Source organism: Mustela erminea, chromosome 21 (assembly GCF_009829155.1).
Source record: "Mustela erminea isolate mMusErm1 chromosome 21, mMusErm1.Pri, whole genome shotgun sequence".
Taxonomy (NCBI): Eukaryota; Metazoa; Chordata; class Mammalia; order Carnivora; family Mustelidae; genus Mustela; species Mustela erminea.
This window is the reverse complement of record NC_045634.1, coordinates 6,154,658-6,178,018: the sequence shown is the minus strand read 5'-3', so window position 1 is coordinate 6,178,018 and position 23,361 is coordinate 6,154,658. Positions and strand designations below refer to the sequence as shown.

The following is a 23,361-nucleotide window of genomic DNA, read 5'->3' as shown; positions in this document are numbered from 1 at the left end:
AACTTAATTTAGATGGCATAAAGAGAGATATACCCATCAAATTAAGTCTTAATTCCAATTTTAAAATATGGGTAATTCTAGAAGCTACTTAAAATTTTCAATTAATTGAAGACACTGTTACAAAAACAGCAAAAACAAAGTTTTATTAAATAAAAAATTGTAGAAAGATTTGTAACTATTAGGAAATGAGAAGCCAGACTAACAACCTAAACACCAATTAGCAATCACTTATTCAGCAGTACCTATGACTTTCCAGGCCCTATTCTAGTAGGTGGGTATGCAATGATGAAACGAATAAATTTGATCACTCACCTCAGAAAGCTTACAGTTGGGTAGGACAGACAGACAGTAAACAATTAAAAACGTACACTTATACAATGTAAATATACGAAGAGAAATAATGTGGGAGTGTGTATCTTTATTATTTTTTCCCTTTTTTTGAGATTTTATTTATTTATTTGACAGAGAGAGACACAGTGAGAAAGGGAACACAAGCAGAGGGAGTGGGAGAGGGAGAAGCAGGCTTCCCACCAAGCAGGGAGTCTGATATGGGGCTCAATCCCAGGACCCTGGGATTCTGACCCAAGCCAAAAGCAGACGCTTAACCACTAACCACCCAGGCGCTCCAGAGTGTGTATCTTTAAATATGAACCAGAAAAGGCCTCTCTGAGAAAGTCCATTATAATCTGAGAGTCAGAGGAAGAGTAGTTAGTCTACTAAAAAATGGGCAGAACATTCCAGAAAGAAGGCATGGCATGTGTGAAGTTTCTGGGGCTTAAAAAGTAGAAATTTCAGGAAGGCCTTTACAACTGACTTAATTACCCAAAGAGAGAGGTTATAAGATGAGAGAGGGGAGGCAGGCTATATTACAAGTATAGTCAAGCGTTTTATATTAAGGGCAATAAAAAGCCACCAAAGAGGATGAGGTAAAGAAGTAGCATACACCAATTTATGTTTTTTAAAAATCATGTTAGCTATTACATGCAGAGTATTTTGGGAAAAAAAGTAGTGACAAGTTGCTGATGGGCACAAAATTCACTGTCAAATGTGTCTGTGATGGTATCATGACTATGTAATCTAATAGGACACACTCGTTGAGCAAGGAAAGAAAAATCTAAGTTCAAATGAAAACTGTTTTCCAAAATGCTGGTATAAGAATAAAGCAGTCTGGAAATACTGTCCCCATTTGCACAGGCCCTTTGGGTAGCTTCACTTCAATCTACAGTAGTTTAAGCCTTCACCTCCACTTCTCATTCTCAAGCTACCAACAAGAAGACAAGGCCACTTGAGGAAGTACATACGTCGCTAAGAAAGGGAGTCATCCTCCTCTGCACAGTCAATCTTCATGATGTCTGGGAGTAAGGGATCTCCGTAACTCCATTTGAGGGCAGATAGATAAGGAGTGACTCATCTTTGCCAAACAACAGAATCCTACTATTATTTTAAGAACTGGTCTGAAGTCCATTAACATTTTTCCCTTTCTGGATTAAAGATGGAATTTCCCTCAAAACTTTTTATTATTCAAATGTCTTATTTTGTTGGGGGGTTATAAATTGTTTCCTTTTCCTCCTGGTTTGCATTCGGTACATGCAGTAATGCAATACTGCATTCCATTTGCACCCATCCTTGGAGAAAAACTTACTGGTTTTCTACCTTCCAAGTGGAATGTTACAGAAGATAGTAAGAAATCTTGAAATAGACCTATAATTTTATTAATAATGTTGTTCTTAGAATATAATATACCTCAAGATTAAAAAAATGATGTAAATTGGGCGTGTGGGTGGCTCAGTGGGTTAGGCCTCTGCCTTCAGATCAGGTCATGATCTCAGGGTCCTGGGATCGAGCCCTGCATCGGCTATCTGCTCAGCAGAGAGCCTGCTTCTCCCTCTCTCCCTGCCTCTCTCTCTGCCTACTTGTGATCTCTCTCTCTGTCAAATAAATAAATAAAATCTTTAAAAAAGAAAAAAAAAAAAGATGTAAAAAAACCCCAAATACCTTATCTTTTTTTAATGTATTATTATTATTTTAATGGTTTGTTTCAGAATGCTAGCTTTTGCTTCAGGCTAGCTTAAAACACTGTTAAAATTGTTTACAGATTCATCTTAAAAGGGAAACAATGGCAAGGGAGAGAAATAAGCCTAAGATTTATTCTAAGCTTTCAAGACTATATAAATAAAAGAAAGAAAAACAAGTCAAATAAGGATGATGCAGTGATAGAAAGGAAATATACCTTGTAAAGTGTGCTAATGCATGAACAAACAGAAATATCTAGGAGGCATTTAGTCTATAGCCATACCACCCTGAAATGTGCCTGATTTCATCTGATCTCAGAAGCTAAGCAGGGTTGGGGCTGGGGTGGGAAAAATATCTAGTGGACACTGACTTGAGCTCAAAAGAAAGCAGAAAAGTAAGGAGATTAAACCAACAGAAAACATAGTATCATAAACACCAATTAAGGGGTGAAGTTTTTAAGACAACATGGTCAATGGAAGTCAAATACTGAGGAGTCAAGAAAAATGAGTCAGAAAATGCCAACAGATAAAATACTTCTGGGTATAACATCCATTTTCCTTTAGTTGCTGGAAGGATAGATAAGCTTAAAGAGATTAAAATCAAGTAAGGACAAAAGATAACTTTTCTGGTATTAACAGTGTTGCTTTAGCAAGAGAGCGTCAGAGAAAAAGATGACAATGAGTTAGCTCTCCTCAGTTTTAAATATTTGATTTTATGGGTATATAGCTCTTTTTTTACTTTTTTAGCTGATTCCATACGGAAAGACCTATATCCCAAGAAAGAATAACAAGAAGTTTCTTAATAGGAAAAAATACTTTAAGACAGCAACTAAAATGAAATAACATTATCCAAAATATTCCTTTTAAAAAATTTGCCCTAATGCTTTTATTAAAACGCAAGAGATCTGGGGCGCCTGGGTTCCTCAGTGGATTAAGCCTCTGCCTTCCGCTCAGGTCATGATCCCAGTGTCCTGGAATCGAGCCCTGCTCAGCAAGGAGCCTGCTTCCTTGCCTCTCTCTACCTGTCTCTCTGCCTGCTTGTGTACTCTCTCTCTCTCTCTCTCTGTCAAATAAATAAAATCTTTTTTTTTAATAAAATCTTAAAAAAAAAAAGCAAGAGATTTATTAGGATGAATAACATGCATCAAACCTGGCAGAATTCCAAATCCCTAAAAATTTTCAAAACATTAAGCAAAATCGTACATTTAAAAAAATCTTAAATCAAAAAAAAATCTTAAATCAACATTTAAGGTGGAAAAAAAATTCAAAGGCAAAAAATTATTCATGCATTTTTCTTTTACTTTTTGAATGACTTTAAGTACATAACCTTTCTTTCAATTAACATATAATATATAATTTGTTTCAGGGGTACAGGTCTATGAATCATCAGTCTTATACAATTCACAGCACTCTCCATAGCTTAAGTGCATAATCTCAAACACTAAAACGTTTATCTGTACAAAAAGAACATTTTGCATGTCAAAAGTTTCTAAGAATTTTAAGACCTAATACTCTGAAACAAACATAAGCTCTAACTTAGTGCTGATGGAACAGAAGCCACTATTCGGCTTTTTATAAGTGAAAATGGCAAGCTAAGAGTTAATGAGACTAGTCTTAGTGAATAAGCCCACTGAGGTGCTGGTGGAAGACCAATGTCTGAATAGGGCCTACACTCACATGCCATAGGCATGATACCTGCCAAGGAGGAAGACATGCAGAAACACTTCCACATGTTTCTAATTTGACAGGAGGAAAAACAGCTAAACGAGCATTACAAAATATACAATTTCAGTAGTGATCTCAGATCTCTTGCTGCCGAGATGTCTGGACACATTCTATTGTTGAGAGATATACTTAGGTTGTTCCAAATAACAGTCACTCTCTAGAAGGCCAAACAGCTCAGAATTGGAAATACTTGTAAGATCAAACACCAAGAAAAAGGAAAGAAAGAAGTAGTGAGAAATCACGAACTATTACCTTGAACAAGATTGTTTGTTCAAAAAAGAACCTATGAGTGGGCTTTGAAGGAACAAAATTATATATAAAAGCAAATCCAGCTTAAGGACAAATGTTTCAAACTTTTTCTCCAAGCACTCAGTTCTCATTATGCTTCTTTAAGCATCTGGGGAGGGGAGCTGTCCAGTGGCATCAGCAGACTCTCACTTGAGCTCCTCTTTCATTTCTAAGCCCTCTACAATGCTTAACACCAAGTAAGGGCTTGGACCCTTAGTAATAACCAGGAGGCACAAGGGTATCAAAAATTGAACACTTACAAGAAACTGTCCTAAGGGAAACAAAATAAATGTTGTTCAAGTTGAAGAAACCTAATTAAAACAACAACAAAAAACATAAGGTTACAAAACCAATTAGTTTGTGAACATCACTGGTCCTCTGTACAGTACAGTACAGTACTGAAGGATGGTACTAACAACAAGCAAGAGCCTTGAGGCCCTACCTTTAAAGTTCCAGGATCATAATGGAGTACAACTGTTACAGCATTCATTGCTTAAATTTGTAACTATCCCCCATGTGTGACAGATTTTAATTAATCAGAATTCAATTAACAAGAACTCTTTTTTTCTCTTTGGAAAAAAAGAGAGGAGGGAAGGGAGAAAGTAACAAAGAGAAAAAGGGAAAGAAGGAAGGGAGAGGGAGAAAGGGGGCAAGGTGAAAAAGCTACGGGGGGAGGGAGAGAAACAAAGGGGAGAGAGACAAAACAATACAAAAAACCCTGGATTTTTCCCCAAAACTCAACTTTGTTCATACATTGGTACATAATATGTATTATCTTGTTCCTCTTACTAGAATATAAGCAAACTGAAAGTAGACACTTTTAATTTCATTTATTCCTATTCTTAGCAAAGAGTCTAGCACAGAGTATGTACTTAATCAATAATTGATAAATGAATGAATAAATGAATAAATAAAACTACAGAAAAATGAGAAAAATATTTTGAAATATGTTTGAAATATTACACTGAGACTTGGGAGAGTCTAGAATCAGTGTAGCCTTTTACTCCAGAAAATGATTACATTTGAGCTGTATGAAGTACCTGAACCTAGCTACCAAGGAAAAGGTGAATTGGTATGAAATAAGCACTTCTTTAAACAGAAGATACCAAATTAACTTATTCGGGCATACCAGATATAAAAGCAAACTAATGTTGCCAAAATACTTATTTCTTCCTCATCAATGTTTGGGAAATGTCTTCAATTCACACCATGTATTAGAATACTAACTAAAAACTTCACTCAAGCTAGACCTGCTTTGTTACATACCTGTTAATAAAGAAATTCATACTAAACCGCAGATATACTAAAAAAAATTTGGCAGCATGCATCATACCTATGAAGGATGACTCATAAGAATTCCACCTGAAGTTTTAATATATAGGAATACTAACTGGTTTTAATAAAAAAAGAGTCCCTCTATTACTTCAGTTTATTTATTTATTTTTTAAAAGATTTTAATTTATTTGACAGACAGCGATCACAAGTAGGCAGAGAGGCAGGCAGAGAGAGAGAGGAGGGAGCAGGCTCCTGCTGAGCAGAGAGCCTGATATGGGGCTCGATCCCAGGATCCTGGGATCATGATCTGAGCTAAAGGCAGAGGCTTTAACCCACTGAACCACCCAGGTGCCCCACTTCAGTTTATTTTGTAGCAAACACACTAGTAATGAGTATTAAGTCATTAACACTGGGAAAAGTTGGCCTAAATAAAAAAAAACAAACAAACAATATAATTAACCATCTTCTCTTTGCCTTTCCTCTTCATCTTTAGAAACCAGGAGTTCATCATAAACAAATAAAAATAAGTGAAACTATTAGACAAAGAAACATAAGCAGCCTTATTAGTATCCCATGTTTTAAAAATATTTCTTCACTCTAATGATGTACATTCATTTAGTCAAAAAATTTTACTCAGCACCCATTAGATTATCTCAAGCTCCTTGCTTCGGATTAGGAGAAAGAAGTTATCAGAAATATTTAAATTTGAAGGGATAAAAATGGGAAAATATCTCTTGGACTTCCAGTAAATCTGAATTATTACAAAATTTTTAAAAATATGTTTCAACTTACATTTTGTTCCTCTGGTTCTAATTTGGGGATTTTGTGTGACTTGCGCTCTTCAGATCTGGATGAGTCATGCTTGTTGCTTTTTTTCCTCTTTTCTTTTCTGCTTTCATGCTTTGATTTTGTGTGCTCACTTGCCTGTACTTCATTTAAAAGGTCTCCACAAAGGGAAGACTCAAACAATTCCCTGCCATTCTGGATAGTTTTGGTTATTTTTAGTTTAATTTCAGGTGAGCCAGTCTTCTTTGGAATCACAGTTTGTGGTACCGAAGGAGGAGGTGGTGGCTGTGGAGGAGAAGGTTTTTCCAGAATTTCATGTGGTCTTGTGTTTGGAATTTCTGAATGGTAATAGTCAGTGGGGCTAAAGTTTCTAACTGCACCAAAGCCATTGGCTGACCCATTAGGATACTGATTATATGACTGGTATTTGGTTTGAGTTTCATACATGCTGATTGATGGGGGATAGCCATTTGTGAGTGGAGGAAGATCCTCTGTTGTAGGTGGATACTGAAAGCCTTGCTGCAAGGTAGCTTCATATGGTGTCTGGCCACCATCTTCAACAATGTCACTGTTGTTATCAAAGGCATCCTCCTGACGGATGTTGGCGGAGTCAATGAGTTGAGGTGGTTGCTGAATTGTGTTTCCCATGATCCCTTGCATGAAAGAGAAAGAGAAATCCATTGTTCTGCTCCAGCATCCTTAACTTTCCCTTTCTCTCATCGGGCCTAAAGTTTTAAAAGAGGAGATTAAAAAATGTTAATATTCTCACAGGTTAGAGGCTTTTCAACTGAAAAAGAATTCACTAAAATATCCTGTACCTAGTTTTCATATCCAGATATACACAAACACTAAATATTTTTAAAACAGGTAGCCAATATAATTCTGATACAAGTCAAATGCTTTTTACCTTAAATACTTATCTATTTGAAACCCTCAATTACTTCTAAAATTTTAGTAACAAAATATTATCCTCTTAGCAAACGTTCAAAATAGTTTTGCATTCCTTTCTGTTTCCAAAGTTAGAAACGACAAGTCTCAGGGTAAAACTGGTATTTGCAAAGTAAGCAGTGTTCTGACACATATAAATTAGGTTCCATACAAGCTTCCTTTAAATCACTCATGTTTTGTCCAGTGGTTCTCTCTGTTATTACAAAAAATAACAAAATCTTATTGCAAATATTTTAAATACCAACATAAAAAGGCCTATTCCTCCCTCTTGATCATTCCCATTCTTCTGTCATGGATAACCACTGTAAATACTTTGATGAGTATTCTTCCAAATCTTTATATAGTTACACATAAAATTTTAAAAATAAACTTGATTCTGTGATTTTCTTGTTCAACTTAACAATATATCTTAGATATATTTCTACGTCAGCATGTATAATTTTCATATATACTTTATTAAATAGTAACACAATAAACAACTGTGCTATCTATACCACGATGTACTTAACCATTTGTGTACTGACGATCATTTAGCTGCTCACAATTGTTTGAAATTATGAACTGGTCTACAGGAAATGTTGAATTCAACATCTTTGGGCAGGTATGTATTCTTATTAGACAAATTTGAAATTTTAATAGATACAGCACAGCCTATAGAATGGTTCTGCAGTATCAGTATACCATCATACCAGTAGTGAGGGTGCCTGATTTGCTATATTCTTAACAGTATTAGTTGTTTTTAACCAGTGGCATAACTCTGATCATCTGGGGTAGTGTTACAAAATGTACATGTCAATCAACATCTATCTACTGATGAATCTGATACATCTGGGGTGAGGCCTAGAGTATGAATATTTTAAGATCACATTCCAGCTGATTCTGATGCACCCTCTTAGTTGGGTCACTGCATTACAATCTTTGCATTGTAGTTATTGCATTATACTCTTATAATTATTGCACCTCCTCTAGAAGGTGCCTAAAGATGTTAACGTTATGTAACAATGTTGTAATACAGATAAGCATCTATTAGGAAATGTTTTAAAACCACTCTGTGCAGTCATAAAGTGACAAGTCCACATCTTGAGACAGGATTAATGGACAGTTCAGGTATTATTTTGATTATCTCATGAACATTTCTTCTAGAAAGCCCTAAAGGCCGAGAGGATTCTCTACTGTATTGAGTCTGATGAACTGATTTTAGCTGCATGGAATACTGTGAAGGACAGTGAGGTTACAGTCCAGTTTGATTCTATGACCAATTAATAATGTCTACTATCTTGATTGTTGTAGAATTTACCAGAATGATAAAGCGCGTAACCCAAAACAGCAAAGAAAAGCTGACAATACACTTTTCAAGGCGGATCCAATTAAACAGCTGCTGTTTACACTGCTAAAATGGAAAGAATTTTAGAAGCTCTAAAATTGCAAACAAATGAATACAAGAGCATACAGGAAATCAAACTGCCCTTATCACTCTACAGTGGAATGGGGTGCAGGGGGGTATTAGACAGCACTCTCATTTTTTAGCATCTACTCTGGGCCAAGCAGTTTGTACATTTTCTAATTTAATCCTCATAACAAATCTGTAGGATAGGTATGGTGACTCTTGGTTCATATGGAAAAGAAACTGAGCTTCAGAGAGGTTAGGTGCCTTGCTTTAAACTATAAAGCAAAAAGGACAGAATTACTATTTGTATCTAAGTGTGTCTGACACTAAGCCCTATGATTTTTACCGTGCTACCACTTCTACTTCACTCAGCCATAACTTCTGAGAGGATCTGATTCTTCTATTCATGTTCTTTATTCCCAATCACTGCCAAAATGAAAACTAACTATTCTACAGTAACTGCCACTAACTCTTAAATGGCGCTCAGTATGTACCAGGAACCAATCTCAGTGCTTTACATACAGTACATGCAATCCTCCCAACAACCTTCAGGTAGATGTTAACCTTAGTTCTCATTACAGACTGGGAAATAGAGGCATACGGAGGTTAAATGACTTGTTCAAGTGCACAAGGCTAGTCTTTCATTGACAGGGTTGGTAGTTTGGTTTCAGAATCAGTAATGCTAACCAGTGGTAACATACTGGTAACGCTGATAAATGTTAGGAATCACTTCTTTATGCATAGCTGAAGAATTGAAACATTACTCTAATCTGACCCTTGGCAAAAATGTGTAGTTCAGAGACAAAGAATGGTATGTTCTAAAATTCTATAACCACAGGGGGCAACTGTACAGGTGGAATTCAGAAGTTCTTTGAACTTCCAACTTGAAGGCAAATTAAATACTGACATTTGACAAGATGCAACCTGTGTTTTTGGTTCTCATAACTGTCATAACAAGATCAGCTTCCAGATTAGTCTCCCAAATTATAATCTACAGAGGTTTTCAGGCATATGTATTCAGAGAACTAAGGTTTCTAATGTTTCTGATTTAGTTCCAAACACAAACTTTTAAGAAGTTTGGTATTTTCCCCCTTTTCTTCTCTAGCCATAGAACCAAATATTTCATTTTAATTTGAACTAAGAAAGGAAATAACATTACCATCTTAAAATTATATAGGAGTTTACCATTACACAGTATTTTCACATGCATTCTTATTTGATCCTCAAAACAATCCTGTAAAGCTGACAGGACAGGTGTTAGCTTCATTTTTTAGATGACTACATTTAATATTTGAGATGCTAAGTTTTCCAAGACCACAAAGCTCATTAGTGATTAAACCCGAAAAAGAATCAATCTCTTGCCCTCTTTACCACAATATCTAACTGCCAGAGAATATCCAGCTACCCAAAGACAACCACACTATAGGAGTCAGATGTTCAAAACTGAATGAACTGTCCTTTCCCTAATTCATTTTTCCTTTCAGACTACCCCAGATTTGTCATTGCTTCCACTATTTCTCTAGCTTCCCAAGCTAGAAGCCTTAGTCATGTGGGTGGCTGATTCTCCCCTCTCAGTGAAGCCACAAAATGAGGCACTGAACAAATCTTGTAGTTTCTTCCACTGAAATCTCTGATTTGTTCTTTGATCCATGTCAGGCCAAGCCCTCAGCACCTTAATCCTGAACTATGACAACTGATTTTCTAGATATTTCTCATCTTTAATTCCTCCCTGCACAACAGTTAGAAGATGTGTCCTTAAACCAAACTTTAAGTCTATTCCCTTTCTAAGAAACTCTAAAGCCCCATATTATACCAAGTCCCTTCCACACCTCTCAAGGTCTTCCATAATCTGACTTTCCTACCAACTCAAACTGTATAGGCATGAATAAACTTTTCTGAGCATTCTCAGGCCCAAATAACTACAAAATGTGGCCTTCCTCACATATTACACTTTATTTAATCTTATGAAGCAAAATATTATTCCCATTTTATAGATGTGAAGAAAGGGCACTCAAAAAGACCAAGTGATTTGTCCTTAATAACACATCCAACAGAAGCTGAAAGAAAATGGTGAAACTCAGATCTTCTAATTCAATACCGTACTCTCTAGGGCAGCTGCCACCTCATCTACAAATTATTCATACTTTGCACTTCTTTCCAGTAAGTTCCATAGCCGCCATCCAAATGTATGTCTGACAGCTTCCTTTGTATCTCACAAGTATCTTAAAATTCCCAATAACCAACTTTTTATTCTACTTCCATGTGTCTTCCTATGAGAAAAAAAGAAACCTCCATATCAGTTGCCCAAGCCAGATATCTGGGACTGCAATACATCCCATACCCTCACTTCTACTCTTCCTCAATGTATCAGTAAACTCCTGGAGTTTCATCTTCAAAGTATACATCTCATAACTGCCTATTTCATTCCATATATTTTCTTCTTCACGCTAGTCCAATCTCCTTACTTAGTCTATTCCATAGCTATTTTTTCAGTCTTCATGCTGCTTCTCCTGCCTATGATCTATTCTTCCATATAACAGCCAGTCTCCTTTCAAAAACGAACCCAATCATTTGACTACCTCTCAAAATACAGCAAGAAAAAGGAACTACTGCTATACTCAACAACATGGATGACTCTCACAATGTCATTTTGAGTGAAAGAAGCCAGACACAGTGATTCCATTTATATAGTATACAATGTGATTTCATTTATATAAGGTTCAAAACAGGATAAAGTTAAGACTAACTCTATGGAGGGCACCTGGGTGGCTCAGTCAGATAAGCATCTGACTTCGGCTCAGGTCATGATCTCGGGGTCCTGGGATCAAGCCATGCATCAGGCTCTCTGCTAGGTGGGGAGTTTGCCTGAGGATTTGCTCTCTCCTTCTGCCCCTCACCCAACTCGTGCGAGTTCACTCTTTCTCTCTCATAAACAAACAAACAAACAAATAGACTAACTCTATGGAGATACCTGTCAAAATAGTACTTGCTTACTGGGAGGTAGAGAGAGTGGGCTATAAACACTGGATAAGACCAAAAGGGAGGTTTCTGAGCTGCTAGTTATACTTAACGTATTGATCTAGATAGTAGCTACATAGTCTTAAGCAAAAACAAAAGAACAAACCTTTAGGGGCTTCCCAATGCACTCAAATAAAATCGAGGCTATTTATCACAGCCAGCAAGCCCCTGCATAGTCAGACCACAGTTCACATTTCCAAAGTCATTTACCAATACTCTGTGCTGTAAGGACTGCACTCCAGCCACATGGGCTTCTGTTCAGTTTCTCAAATACACAAACTTCACCTTTGCAATCAGGATCTTCACATAATCTACTCCAGCTACCTGAACACACATAATCCCTCTGAGAGGCCTTCTGAGATCCCCCGCTCATTCTACTGACTAAGCCTATTTTTCTCCTTTATAGCATTTACCATGATCTATGTTATACAAACCTGTGTTGACCTTCTTATTGTCTGTCTCCCTTACTCAACTGCATGCTCTAAAAAGGCAGACATGGGAAGAGACCATGTATGTCTTGTTCATTGTTGCTCAATTAATAAATGACAGAAACAGTCCCTATCTTCTGAGGACTTATAATTAGTATATTCCCATTTCCTGCCAGATTTCTGGAGATATCACCCTACAGTATAACTTTACTCACCCACTAATTCCTTGCTTGGTAAAATATGTTATGCTCATTATAAAAAATAATAAATAAATACATACATATTTAAAATATTGATACCCATAGTTACACAGTCAACTAATCTACCACGAAGTTGTCAAGGTTATTCAAAGAGAGAGGAGAGTACTTTCAACAAATGGAGCTAGAACAACTGACTGGATATCAGTATGGGAAAACTGAGCCTTAACCCTTACTTTACATTATACCTGAAAAGAACTAAAATTAGCTCGTAAACCTAAAAGTAAAGTCAGAATGATAAAACTTCTAGAATAAAAACATGGGACAAAAATATATCACTGGCGGGGCGCCTGGGTGGCTCAGTGGGCTGGGCCACTGCCTTCGGCTCAGGTCATGATCTCAGAGTCCTGGGATCGAGTCCCGCGTCGGGCTCTCTGCTCAGCAGGGAGCCTGCTTCCCTCTCTCTCTCTCTCTGCCTGCCTCTCCATCTACTTGTGATTTCTCTCTGTCAAATAAATAAAAAAAATCTTTAAAAAAAAAATATATATCACTGGGTTAGGCAAAGATTTTCTTAAACAAATACCATTAATGAAAAAGACTGACAAAGTGGACTTTAAAAATTTAAAACTTTTGGGCGCCTGGGTGGCTCAGTGGGTTAAGCCGCTGCCTTCGGCTCAGGTCATGATCTCAGGGTCCTGGGATCGAGTCCCGCATCGGGCTCTCTGCTCGGCAGGGAGCCTGCTTCCCTCTCTCTCTCTCTGCCTGCTTCTCTATCTACTTGTGATTTCTCTCTGTCAAATAAATAAATAAAATCTTTAAAAAAAAAAAATTTAAAACTTTTGTTTTTCAAAGGACACAGTTAAAAAAAGAAAAAGGTGATTTAAAAATGGTAGCCATGAGGGACGCCTCAGTGGCTCAGTCGGTTGAGTGCCTGCCTTCAGCTCAGGTCATGATCCCAGGGTCCTGGGATGGAGTCCCACATCGGGCTCCCTGCTCAGCAGGGACCCTGCTTCTCCCTCTGCCTGCTCTGACTGCTGCTCCCCCTGCTTGTGCTCTCTGACAAATAAATAAATAAATAAAATCTTTTAAATAAATAAATGAATAAATAAATAAATAAAAATGGTAGCCATGAGAACGGGGGAAGATGGGGGAGTAGGAGGATCATAAGTTCCCCTTCTCCCACAGACATACCAGGATGACAACTACATGTCATGCAACTCACTCTGAAAACAAGCTGATTACCAGAACAGATCATTCACAGCTAAAGACATAAAGAGAAGACCCAATGTGAAGGGTAGGAGGGGCAGACAACTGGTCAGAAACCAAAAAAACCCCTGGTGCAGTAACCTTCAAGTGGCAGAGATATCACAGGTACAGAGATGCTCCTTGAGGAGGCGACCAAGTCCCTGCACCAGGAAGACAAACCCCCATAATGTCTGGCTAGAAAATCCTGAGCTTAACTCTGGGAGATCCAGAGGGCTACAGAAAGTCAAGACTTTGCTCTTAAAGGGACAGCACTATGTCACCTGGTCTGAGACCCAGCAGAAGCAACAGTTTGAAAAGTGCCTAGGTTATAGTGAAGGAGATTTATTGACATTTAGGACAAATGCCAGAGGGGCAGGGATCTGTAACAGCTTTCTCTGGGAATGGAACTGCTGGTGAGTCATTTTTCTTGCCCTCGTTCAGCCTAGCCGGCTAGACACTTGCAGGAGCCAGGCCTGAAACTCTCCATCTACCCCGCTGACTCCACTTGCCGGCTCTGCACTTTCCCTTGTGAACCTGCCCCATCCAATCCACCCATCCTAGCAGGGGTCCCTCCAAAGCAGCTCTTACCCCACCACACCCAGCAGACAACCTCCATCAGGAGTAATACTTCCCAAAATGACTACCACCCACCACACCCTACAGACCAGCACCCTTTCAAAGTGACTTCTGCCTGAGGGAAGGGGGAGAGCCAGCTTTGCCCACCAGCAGGCCCACTGCAGTTGTGGTCAGGTCTCTCAGCCAGCTTTGCAGGGGACTAGCTCAACCTCTCACATGCCCTGAGCAGCTACAGTCAAACTTCTCAGTCAGCTGTGCTGGGACTGAATACACTGCAGCCAAGAAGACTTGGGGGACAGCCCTGCCCACCAGTGCACCTGCAATAGTTGTGGTTGGTTACTGCTGAGAGCTGGGCTAAGGGACAGCCCCACCCACCAGCAGCACACTCACAGCAATCAGGGCCCAGTCACAATAGGAGGACAAATGCAGCCCACACAGGGGACAACTCTGAGCACCAGGTTCTGGTGACAAGGGGGACTGCACTACAGAACGTCTTCCAGGTAAGGCAACTACTTTTAAGACCAGGAGATATAGGACCTGCTTAATACACAGAAACAAATAGAGAGAGCCAGACAAAACAAAAAGACAGGAATATATTCTAAAAGGAAGAATAAAACAAAATCTCCAAAAATGAACTAAACAAAATACAGATAAGCAGTCTATCTGATAAAGAGTTCAAAGTAATGGTCATAAAGATGCGAACCAGACTTGAGAGAAAAGTGGATGAGTTCTAGGAGAACTTCAACAGAGATAGAAAATATTTAAAAAGAGCCAAGAGAATATGAAGACTAACTGAAATGAAAACTTCTAGAGGGAATCAACAACAGATTAGAAGAAGCAGAAGAATGGATCAGAGATCTGGAAGACAGGGAACTGGACAGCACCCAAACTGAACGGCAAAAAGAAAAAAGCATTTTTTTAAAAAGAGGATAGGCGGGGCACCTGGCTAGCTCAGTTGGAAGTGTGCGACTCTTGATTTTGGGGTTGTAAGATCAAGCCCCATGTTGGGTGTAGAGATTACTTAAATAAATAAAGTTTAAAAAAAAAAAAACAAGACAGTTATGGGACCAATATATCAACATCAAGCATACTAACATCTGCATTAGAGGGATCCCTTAAGAAGAAAGGAGAGAAAAAGGGGCAGAAAATTTATCTGAGAAATAATAGCTGAAAACTCGCCTAACCTGTAGAATGAAACAGACATCCAGGTCCAGGAGCAGAGAGAGCCCCAAAGAAGCTGGACCCAAAGAGATCCACACCAACACACATTATTATTAAAATACCAAAAGTTAAAAATAGAGAATCTTAAAAGCAAGAGAAGAGGATATAGTTATGGACAAGGAAACACCACAATGCTATCAGCTGATTTTTCAGCAGAAACCTTAGAGGCCAGAAGAGAGTGGCATGATGTATTTAAAGTGCTAAAAGGAAAAAACCTACATCTAAGAATACTCTCCCTAGAAAGGTTATCATTCAGAATTGAAGAAGAGACAGAGTTTCACAGAGAAACAAAAGTTAAAGGAGTTCATCACCACTAAACTGGCCTTACATGAAATGTTAAAGGGGGTTAGGAGTGGGGAAGAGATTTTAAAGGGACGTCCTTCAGCAGAAAATAAAGGTATAATGAGAAGAAAATTATGAAAGGAAAAAAAACTTCACTGATAAAAGTAATACATAAGTAAAGGTAGTAAATCAATCATTTATAAAGCTAGTATGCAGATTAAAAGACAAAAGTAGTAAAGTCAACTATATCTACAAAAATTAGTTAAGGGATACACAAAATAAAAAGATGCAAAATATCATGTCATATACATTCAACATGGGAGAGAGAGTAAAAATGAAGTGCTCTCAGAATATGTTTGAACTTAAGCAACCATACACATAGGATGTTATTTATGAAACTCATGGTAGCCACATACCAAAAACCTGTAATACACAAAAAATAAAGAAAATCCAAGCAAAACACTAAAGAAAAAATAAAGAAAATCCAAGCAAAACACTAAAGAAGGTCATCAAATCACATGGGGAAAAAAAGCAAGAGAAAGGAAAGGAACAGAGAACTACAAAAACAAGTGGAAAATGATTAACTAAATGGCAATAAGTTCATACCTGTCAATAATTACTTTAAATGCAAACGGACCAAATGCTCCAAATGACACAGGGTGACTGAATGGGTAAAAAAGAAGACCTAGCTATATGCTGTCTACAAGAGGCTCACTTAAGACCCAAAGACACATACAGAGTGAAAGTGAAGAAGTGGAAAAAGATATTCCATGCAAATGGAAAAAAAGAAAAAGCTGGAGTAGTAATACTTCCATCAGACAAAAGGAACCTTAAAACAAATACTATAATAAGAGACAAAGAATGGCATTACACAATGATAAAGGTGTCAATCCAAGAAGAGGATATAACAATTGTAAAAACTCAATGTATTAAACATAAAAGCACCTAAATATATAAAGCAAATATTAACAGACATAAAAGGAGAAATTTGACAGTAGGGGACCTTAACATCCCCACTTACATCAATGATATATCATCCAGACAGAAAATCAATAAGGAAACAGTGTCTTTGAGTGACACAACAAACCAGATGGACTTAACAGATACACACCAAACATCACACCCAAAAATGTCAGAATACACATCTTTTCAAGGGTACACAGAACAGTCTCCAGGAGAGATAACATGTTAGGTCACAAAGCAGTCTCAAATTTAAGAAGACCGAAATTATATCAAACATCTTTTCTGACCACAACAGTATAGAACTAGAAATCAATTACAAGAAAACAACTGCAAAAAACACAAACACACAGGGGCTAAACAACATACTACTAAACAACCAATGGGTCAAAAAGAAATCAAAGAGGAAATAAAAAATGTCTGGAGACAAATTAAAATGGAAATACAAAAGGTTGCAGAGTGCGTGGGTGCCTCAGTCAGTTAAGTGTCTGACTTCAGCTCAGGTCATGATCCAAGGGTCCCAGGATGGAGTACTGCATCAGGTTCCCTGCTCAGCAGGAGCCTGCTTCTCACTCTCCCTCTGCCTGCCACTCCCTCTGCTTGTGCTCTGTCAAATAAATAAATAAAATCTTTAAAAAAAAAAAAAAAAAAAAAAAAAAGAAATACACTGGTTCAAAAAGAGGGAAATTTACAGCAAGATAGGCTTACCAGAAGAATAAAAAATCTCAAATAAATAATCTAAACTTACACCTAATAGAACTAGAAAAAGAGGCGGGGTGGGGGGGGGCAAACTCAGTAGAAAAAAAGAATAAATAAAGACCAGAGCAGAAATAAATGAAATAAAAAAAAAAAAAAAAGAAAAGATCAATGAAACTAAAATCTGGTTCTTTGAAAAGATAAACAGATTCATAAGCCTTCACCCAGAAGAGAAAGAACTCAAATAAATAAAATAAAAAATGAGAGAGGAAAAGATAACCAACACCAAAGAAACACAAAGGATCATAAAAGACTACTAGAAAAATATGGCAACAGATCGGGTAACCTAGAAGAAATGGATAAATTTCTAGGAACACACAATCTTCTAAAACTGAATCAGAAAGAAAAGAAAATCTGAACAGACCAATTACAAGTAATGAAATTGAGCTGGTAATCTAAAAACTTCCAACAAAAGTCCATGACCAGATGGCTTCACATGTGAATTCCACCAAACATTTAAAAAAAGAGTTAATACCTATCGTTCTCAAACTTTCAAAAAAAAAAAAAAAAAAAAGAGGGGCACCTGGGTGGCTCAGTGGGTTAAAGCCTCTGCCTTCGGCTCAGGTCATGATTCCAGGGTCCTAGGATCGAGGCCCGCATCGGGCTCTCTGCTCAGCAGGGAGCCTGCTTCCCCCTCTCTCTCTGCCTGCTTCTCTGCCTACTTGTGATTTCTCTGTCAAATAAATAAATAAAATCTTTAAAAGAAGAAGAAGAAGGAATGCTTACAAATTCATTCTATGAGGCCAGTATTATCCTGAGATCAAAACTAGACAAAGACACTATAAAAGAAAAAGAAGAAAATGACAGAACAATATCCCTGATGATCACAAATGCAAAATCCTCAACAAAACGTTAACAAATCAAATTCAACAATTCATTAAAAGGATCATTCATGGGATACCTGGGTGGCTCAGTTGGTTAAGCATTTGCCTTTGGCTCAGGCCACGATCCCAAGGTCCTGGGATCGAGTTTCACATTAGGCTCCTTGCTCAACAAGGAGCCTGCTTCTCCCTCTGCCTACTGCTCCCCCTGCTTGTGCTTTCTGATGAATAAATGAATAAAACCTTAAAAAGGGGGGGGGGGCATCAAGCACCACAATGAAGTGGGATTTGTTCCATGGTTGCAAGGATGGTTCAATATCAGCAAATCAATCAAAAGGATACACCACATTAGCAAAATGAAGGATAACAATCATATGAACTTCTCAATAGGTACAGAAAAGAATTTGACATTCATTCATGATAAAAACTCTCAAAGTGGGTATCAAGAGCACATACTTCAAAGTAAAGACAATCTTGAGAAAGAACACAATCATGATATCATAATCCTTGTTATCACAATCCCCGATTTCAAACTATATTACAAAGCTACAGTAATCAAAACAGTATAGTACTGGCACAAAAAGAGATACATAGGTCAATGGAACAAAATAAAGAACCCAGAAATAAACGCACACGTGTATGGTCAATTAATCTATGACAAAGGAGGCAAGAATATACAAGAGAGAAAAGACCGTCTTTCCAGCAAATGATGTTGGGGAAACTGGACTGCTTAACACAAAATAATGAAGCTGGGTCACTTTCTTATGCCATACAAAAAAATAAACTCAAAATGAATTAGACTTAAATATAAGACCTAAAGCCAAAGAACTCCTAAAAGACAACATAGGCACTAAACTCTTATACATCTGTCTTAGCAATATTTTTCCAGATCCGTCTCCTAGGCAAAGGACCAAAGCAAAAAATAAATAATTGGAATTATATATTTTTTTTAATTTTTTTTAAGATTTTATTTATTTATTTGACAGACAGAGATCACAAGTAGGCAGAGAGGCAGGCAGAGAGAAAGAGAGAGGAGGAAGTGGGCTCCCTGCTGAGCAGAGAGCCCGATGTGGGGCTCAATCCCAGGACCCTGAGATCATGGCCCGAGCTGAAGACAGAGGCTCAATCCACTGAGCCACCCAGGTGCCCCGATAATTGGAATTATATTAAACCAAAAAGCTTTTGCACTGCAAAGGAAACGATCAACACAACAAAAAGGCAACCTACTAAGTGGGAGAAGATATGTGCAAATGATATATCTGATAATGGGTTAATATCCAAAATATATAAAGAATTCATACAATCAATGCCAAAAAACCCCATAAAATCTGATTAAAATGGGTGGGGGGACCTAAATAGACATTCTTCCAAAGCAGACATACAAATGGGCAACAGACATATGAAAAGATGCTCAACATCACTCTAATCATCAGGAAAATGCAAATCAAAACTACAATGAGATATCATCTCACACCAGTCAGAATGGAAAGATAAACAGTAAGTGTGCCTGAGTGTCTGGGTGCCTAAGTCTGTTAGGCATCTGACTTTGGCTCAGGTCATGACCCCAATGTCCTGCGACTGAGCTCGAGTTGGGCTCCCTGCTCCACACAGAATCTGCTTCTCAGGGCACCTGGGTGGCTCCGTGGGTTACACCTCTGCCTGAAACTTCGGCTCAGGTCATGACCCCAGGGTCCTGGGATCAAGCCCCACATCGGGCTCTCTGCTCAGCAGGGAGCCTGCTTCCCCCCCCCCCTCTGCCTGCTGCTCTGCCTACTTGTGATCTATCTCTGTCAAATAAATAAATAAAATCTTAAAAAAAAAAAGAATCTACCTCTCCCTTTCCCTATCTCTCTGCCTCTCCCCACTCATACTTTCAGTGCACTCTCTCAAAAATCTTAAAAAAAAAAAAAAAGTTGGGGCGCCTGGATGGCTCAGTGGGTTAAAGCCTCTGCCTTTGGCTCAGGTCATGATCCCAGGGTCCTGGGATCAAGTCCCACATCGGGCTCTCTGCTCAGGAGGGAGCCTGCTTCTCTGTCTCTCTCAGCCTGCCTCTCTGCCTACTTGTGATCTCTGTCAAATAAATAAATAAAATCTTAAAAAAAGTAAAGAAAGAAAGAAAAAAGAAAGAAAGAATTATCCGTGATGTAGAGAAAAGGAAACACATGTGCACTGGTTGGTGAGAATATAAATTCGCGCAATCACTATGGAAAACAGTATGGAGGTTCAAAAAATTTAAAACAGAAAGACAATACAATCCAGTAACACCACTCTAAACCAAAGAAAATAAAAATAGTACCTTGAAAAGATATAAGCACTACGTATACTGCAGCATACTATTTACAATATATATATATATAGTATATATATGTGTATATACAACATATATATTAATATATACATATATACATAAATTATATGTATATACAATACATAAATTTACATATTATTTACAACAGCCAGGATATGAAAGCAACCTAACTATCTACTGATAACATGAAGAAAGATGTGACATATACACACAGTAGAATATTAGCCCTAAAAAATAATGAAATCTTGCCATTTGGATAGGGTATTACGCTAAGGTTGAAATAAGTCAAAGACAAATACTATATGATTCCACTATGTTGTATTTAAAAAAACAAAGAACCAAAAAAAAAAAAAAAAGAGCAAACAAAACCAAACCAAAACCAAGCAAACACACACACAGAAACTGCCCATAAATACACAAACTGCTGGTTACCAGAGAGGAAGAGGGTGGGATTATAGGCAAAATAGGTGAAGAAGATTAAGAGGTATAAAATCCCAGTTGTAAAATAAGTCATAGGGATAAAAAGTACAACATAGGGGACGCCTGGGTGGCTCAGTTGGTTAAGCAGCTGCCTTCCGCTCAGGTCATGATCCCAGCGTCCTGGGATCGAGTCCCACATCGGGCTCCTTGCTCGGCAGGGAGCCTGCTTCTCCCTCTGCCTCTGCCTGCCATTCTGTCTGCCTGTGCTCGCTCTCTCCCCCTCTCCCTCTCTGATAAATAAATAAAAAAATCTTTTTTTTTTTTTTTAAGATTTTTTATTTGTCAGAGAGAGAGAGAGGGAGAGAGAGTGAACACAGGCAGAGGCAGAGGGAGAAGCAGACTCCCTGCCAAGCAAGAAGCCCGATGTGGGACTCGATCCCAGGACGCTGGGATCATGACCTGAGCCGAAGGCAGCTGCTTAACCAACTGAGCCACCCAGGCATCCCAATAAAAAAATCTTTAAAAAAAAAAAAAGTACAACATAGGAAATATAGTCAATAATATTGTAATAAATTTGTGTGGTGACAAATGGTAACTATACTTACTGTGAAGAGCATTTTGTAATGTAAATAACTAATGTAAATACTAACTGTGAAGAGCATTTTGTAATGTGAATCACTATGTTGTACACCTGAAACTAATATTTTATGTCAACTATATTTCAATTAAAAAAAAATTATAGGAGTGCCTGGGTAGCTCAGTTGGTTAAGGATCTGCCTTCGGCTCAGGTCATGATCTCAGGGGTCCTGTGATCCAACCCCGCAATGGGCTCTCTGCTCAGCAGGGAGTCTGCTTCTCCCTCTCCCACTGCCTCCTCTCCCCTGCTCATGCTCTGTCTCTCTCTCTCTCAAATAAATAAATGAAATCTTAAAAATAGAAAAACCAAAAAATATTACAGAGACAAAACAAAAAGGTACACTATAGGCAGGGAGAAAATATTTACAAGGCACATATCTTACAAACAACATCCTTTATTCTGACATTCTGGAAAATGCAAAGACCCACTAAGGGTTTCCCAGGGTAAAAATGGGAAAAGGGTTTCCCAGGCAAAAATGGGGAAAGTGAATGATAGTTTAAATATTTGTTACTCCATAGATTACATATTAATTCCAAACATAAATAGATACAATAGACCTGGCAGGCATCATTTTAACCAAGTGATTAAACATGGCTTTACCAAAAGCTGAACAACCTGGCATTATGGGCCTCATTAACACATCATCATCTCCTAAGTATTCTTCCCAATGCTTAAATTGAATCTCACAATGAGGAAACAATTAAACAAATACAAAATGTGGAACATTCTCTCAGACAACTGGCCTAGGCTCTTCAAAAAAGCTAATGTTTTAAACAAACAAAAAATGGAAAGATTCTAGATTTTTTATTTTTATTTTATTTTATTTATTTATTTGACAGACAGAGACCACAAGTAGGCAGGGAGGCAGAGAGAGAGGGAAAGCAGGCTCCCTGCTGAGCAGAGAGCCCGATGTGGGGCTCGATCCCAGGACCCTGGGATCATGACCTGAGCTGAAGGCAGAGGCTTAATCCACTGAGCCACCCAGGTGCCCCTCTTCTAGATTTTTTAAAAAGATTTTATTTATTGGGGGGGGGCACAGAGGGAGGGTGAGAGGGATAAGCAGACTCCCCACTGAGCAGAGAGCCTGATGTAGGGCTCAATCCTAGGACCCTAGGTCATGACCTGAGCCAAAGGCAGACCTTTAATCAACTGAGACACCCAGGTGCCCAGATTCTTCTAGATTTTAAAAGATTTAACCACCAACGTAATGCATGAACTTTGACGAAATCACAAATTTAAATACACACACATAGGTTTTAAAAAATATTTTTGGACTGGCCTTTAATAAATGGAGCTATTAACTTTCCAGGGTATGATAAAAGTGTTTGGTTTATATAAAAGAATGTCATGTTCTTAGAAAAACCATTGCTGAAATATTTAAATTGCCATGGGATCACAACTTTCAAATGTCCTGGGATTAAAAAATGACATATAAAAGGAGGCAAAATGTTAACCACTGGCTAATCTAGGTGTTGACTAATATTCTTTTAACTTCCCTAAACCTTAAAAGTGAAAAGCTGGGAAAAAAACAAAATAACTTGGCTAAGGTTTGGAAGAAATTTTGAAAAGAAAAAGCTACCACTACTTAAGGTAGTAAAAGCCTCAATTAAAACTTGGCACTGAGGCACCTGGCTGGCTCAGTTGGTAGAGCATGTAACTCTTGATCTCTAGGTTGTGAGTTCAAGCCCCGCACTGCGCACAGAGTTTACTTAAAAACAAGACAAAATAAAACAAACTTGACACAAAATTCTGACCAACTACGCCAAATATTCCACATTATTATCTTTTCTAGAAAGTCAAAGTGTGAAAATAGAGCCATGCTTTTTGATATTATGCAAGTGATACCACAATGCAGTCAGGAAAGCAGTTTTGGTAATTTTTAAAAGAAAGACATTTTAGGACTATAACTAAATTCCTCTACATAGTGATTTTTGCATGTACTGGAGTCTGACAGCTAGGGAGTAAACAGCAGACACCTGGATCTAAATATTTAAGACCTTAAAGAATTAGATGGCTCTCCAGTGGGCACTGTGGTTGAAAATACAGGCTCAGAATCAAACTCCTAGGTTCA

At 38.0% G+C, this 23,361-nt stretch overlaps 1 protein-coding gene across 7 annotated transcripts in view; it reads right to left on the bottom strand.

Moving 5' to 3' along the window:
- Window positions 1-23,361, bottom strand: part of NSD3 (nuclear receptor binding SET domain protein 3) — a 121,686-nt gene that overhangs the window by 66,064 nt on the left and 32,261 nt on the right. For all 7 annotated transcript variants that reach the window (XM_032329043.1, XM_032329042.1, XM_032329045.1 and 4 more), the window contains one exon: window positions 6,093-6,811. In XM_032329043.1, coding sequence (XP_032184934.1) covers window positions 6,093-6,767 — 675 coding nt within the window. In that variant the 5' untranslated portion in view covers window positions 6,768-6,811. The remainder of the gene's footprint in view (window positions 1-6,092; window positions 6,812-23,361) is intronic.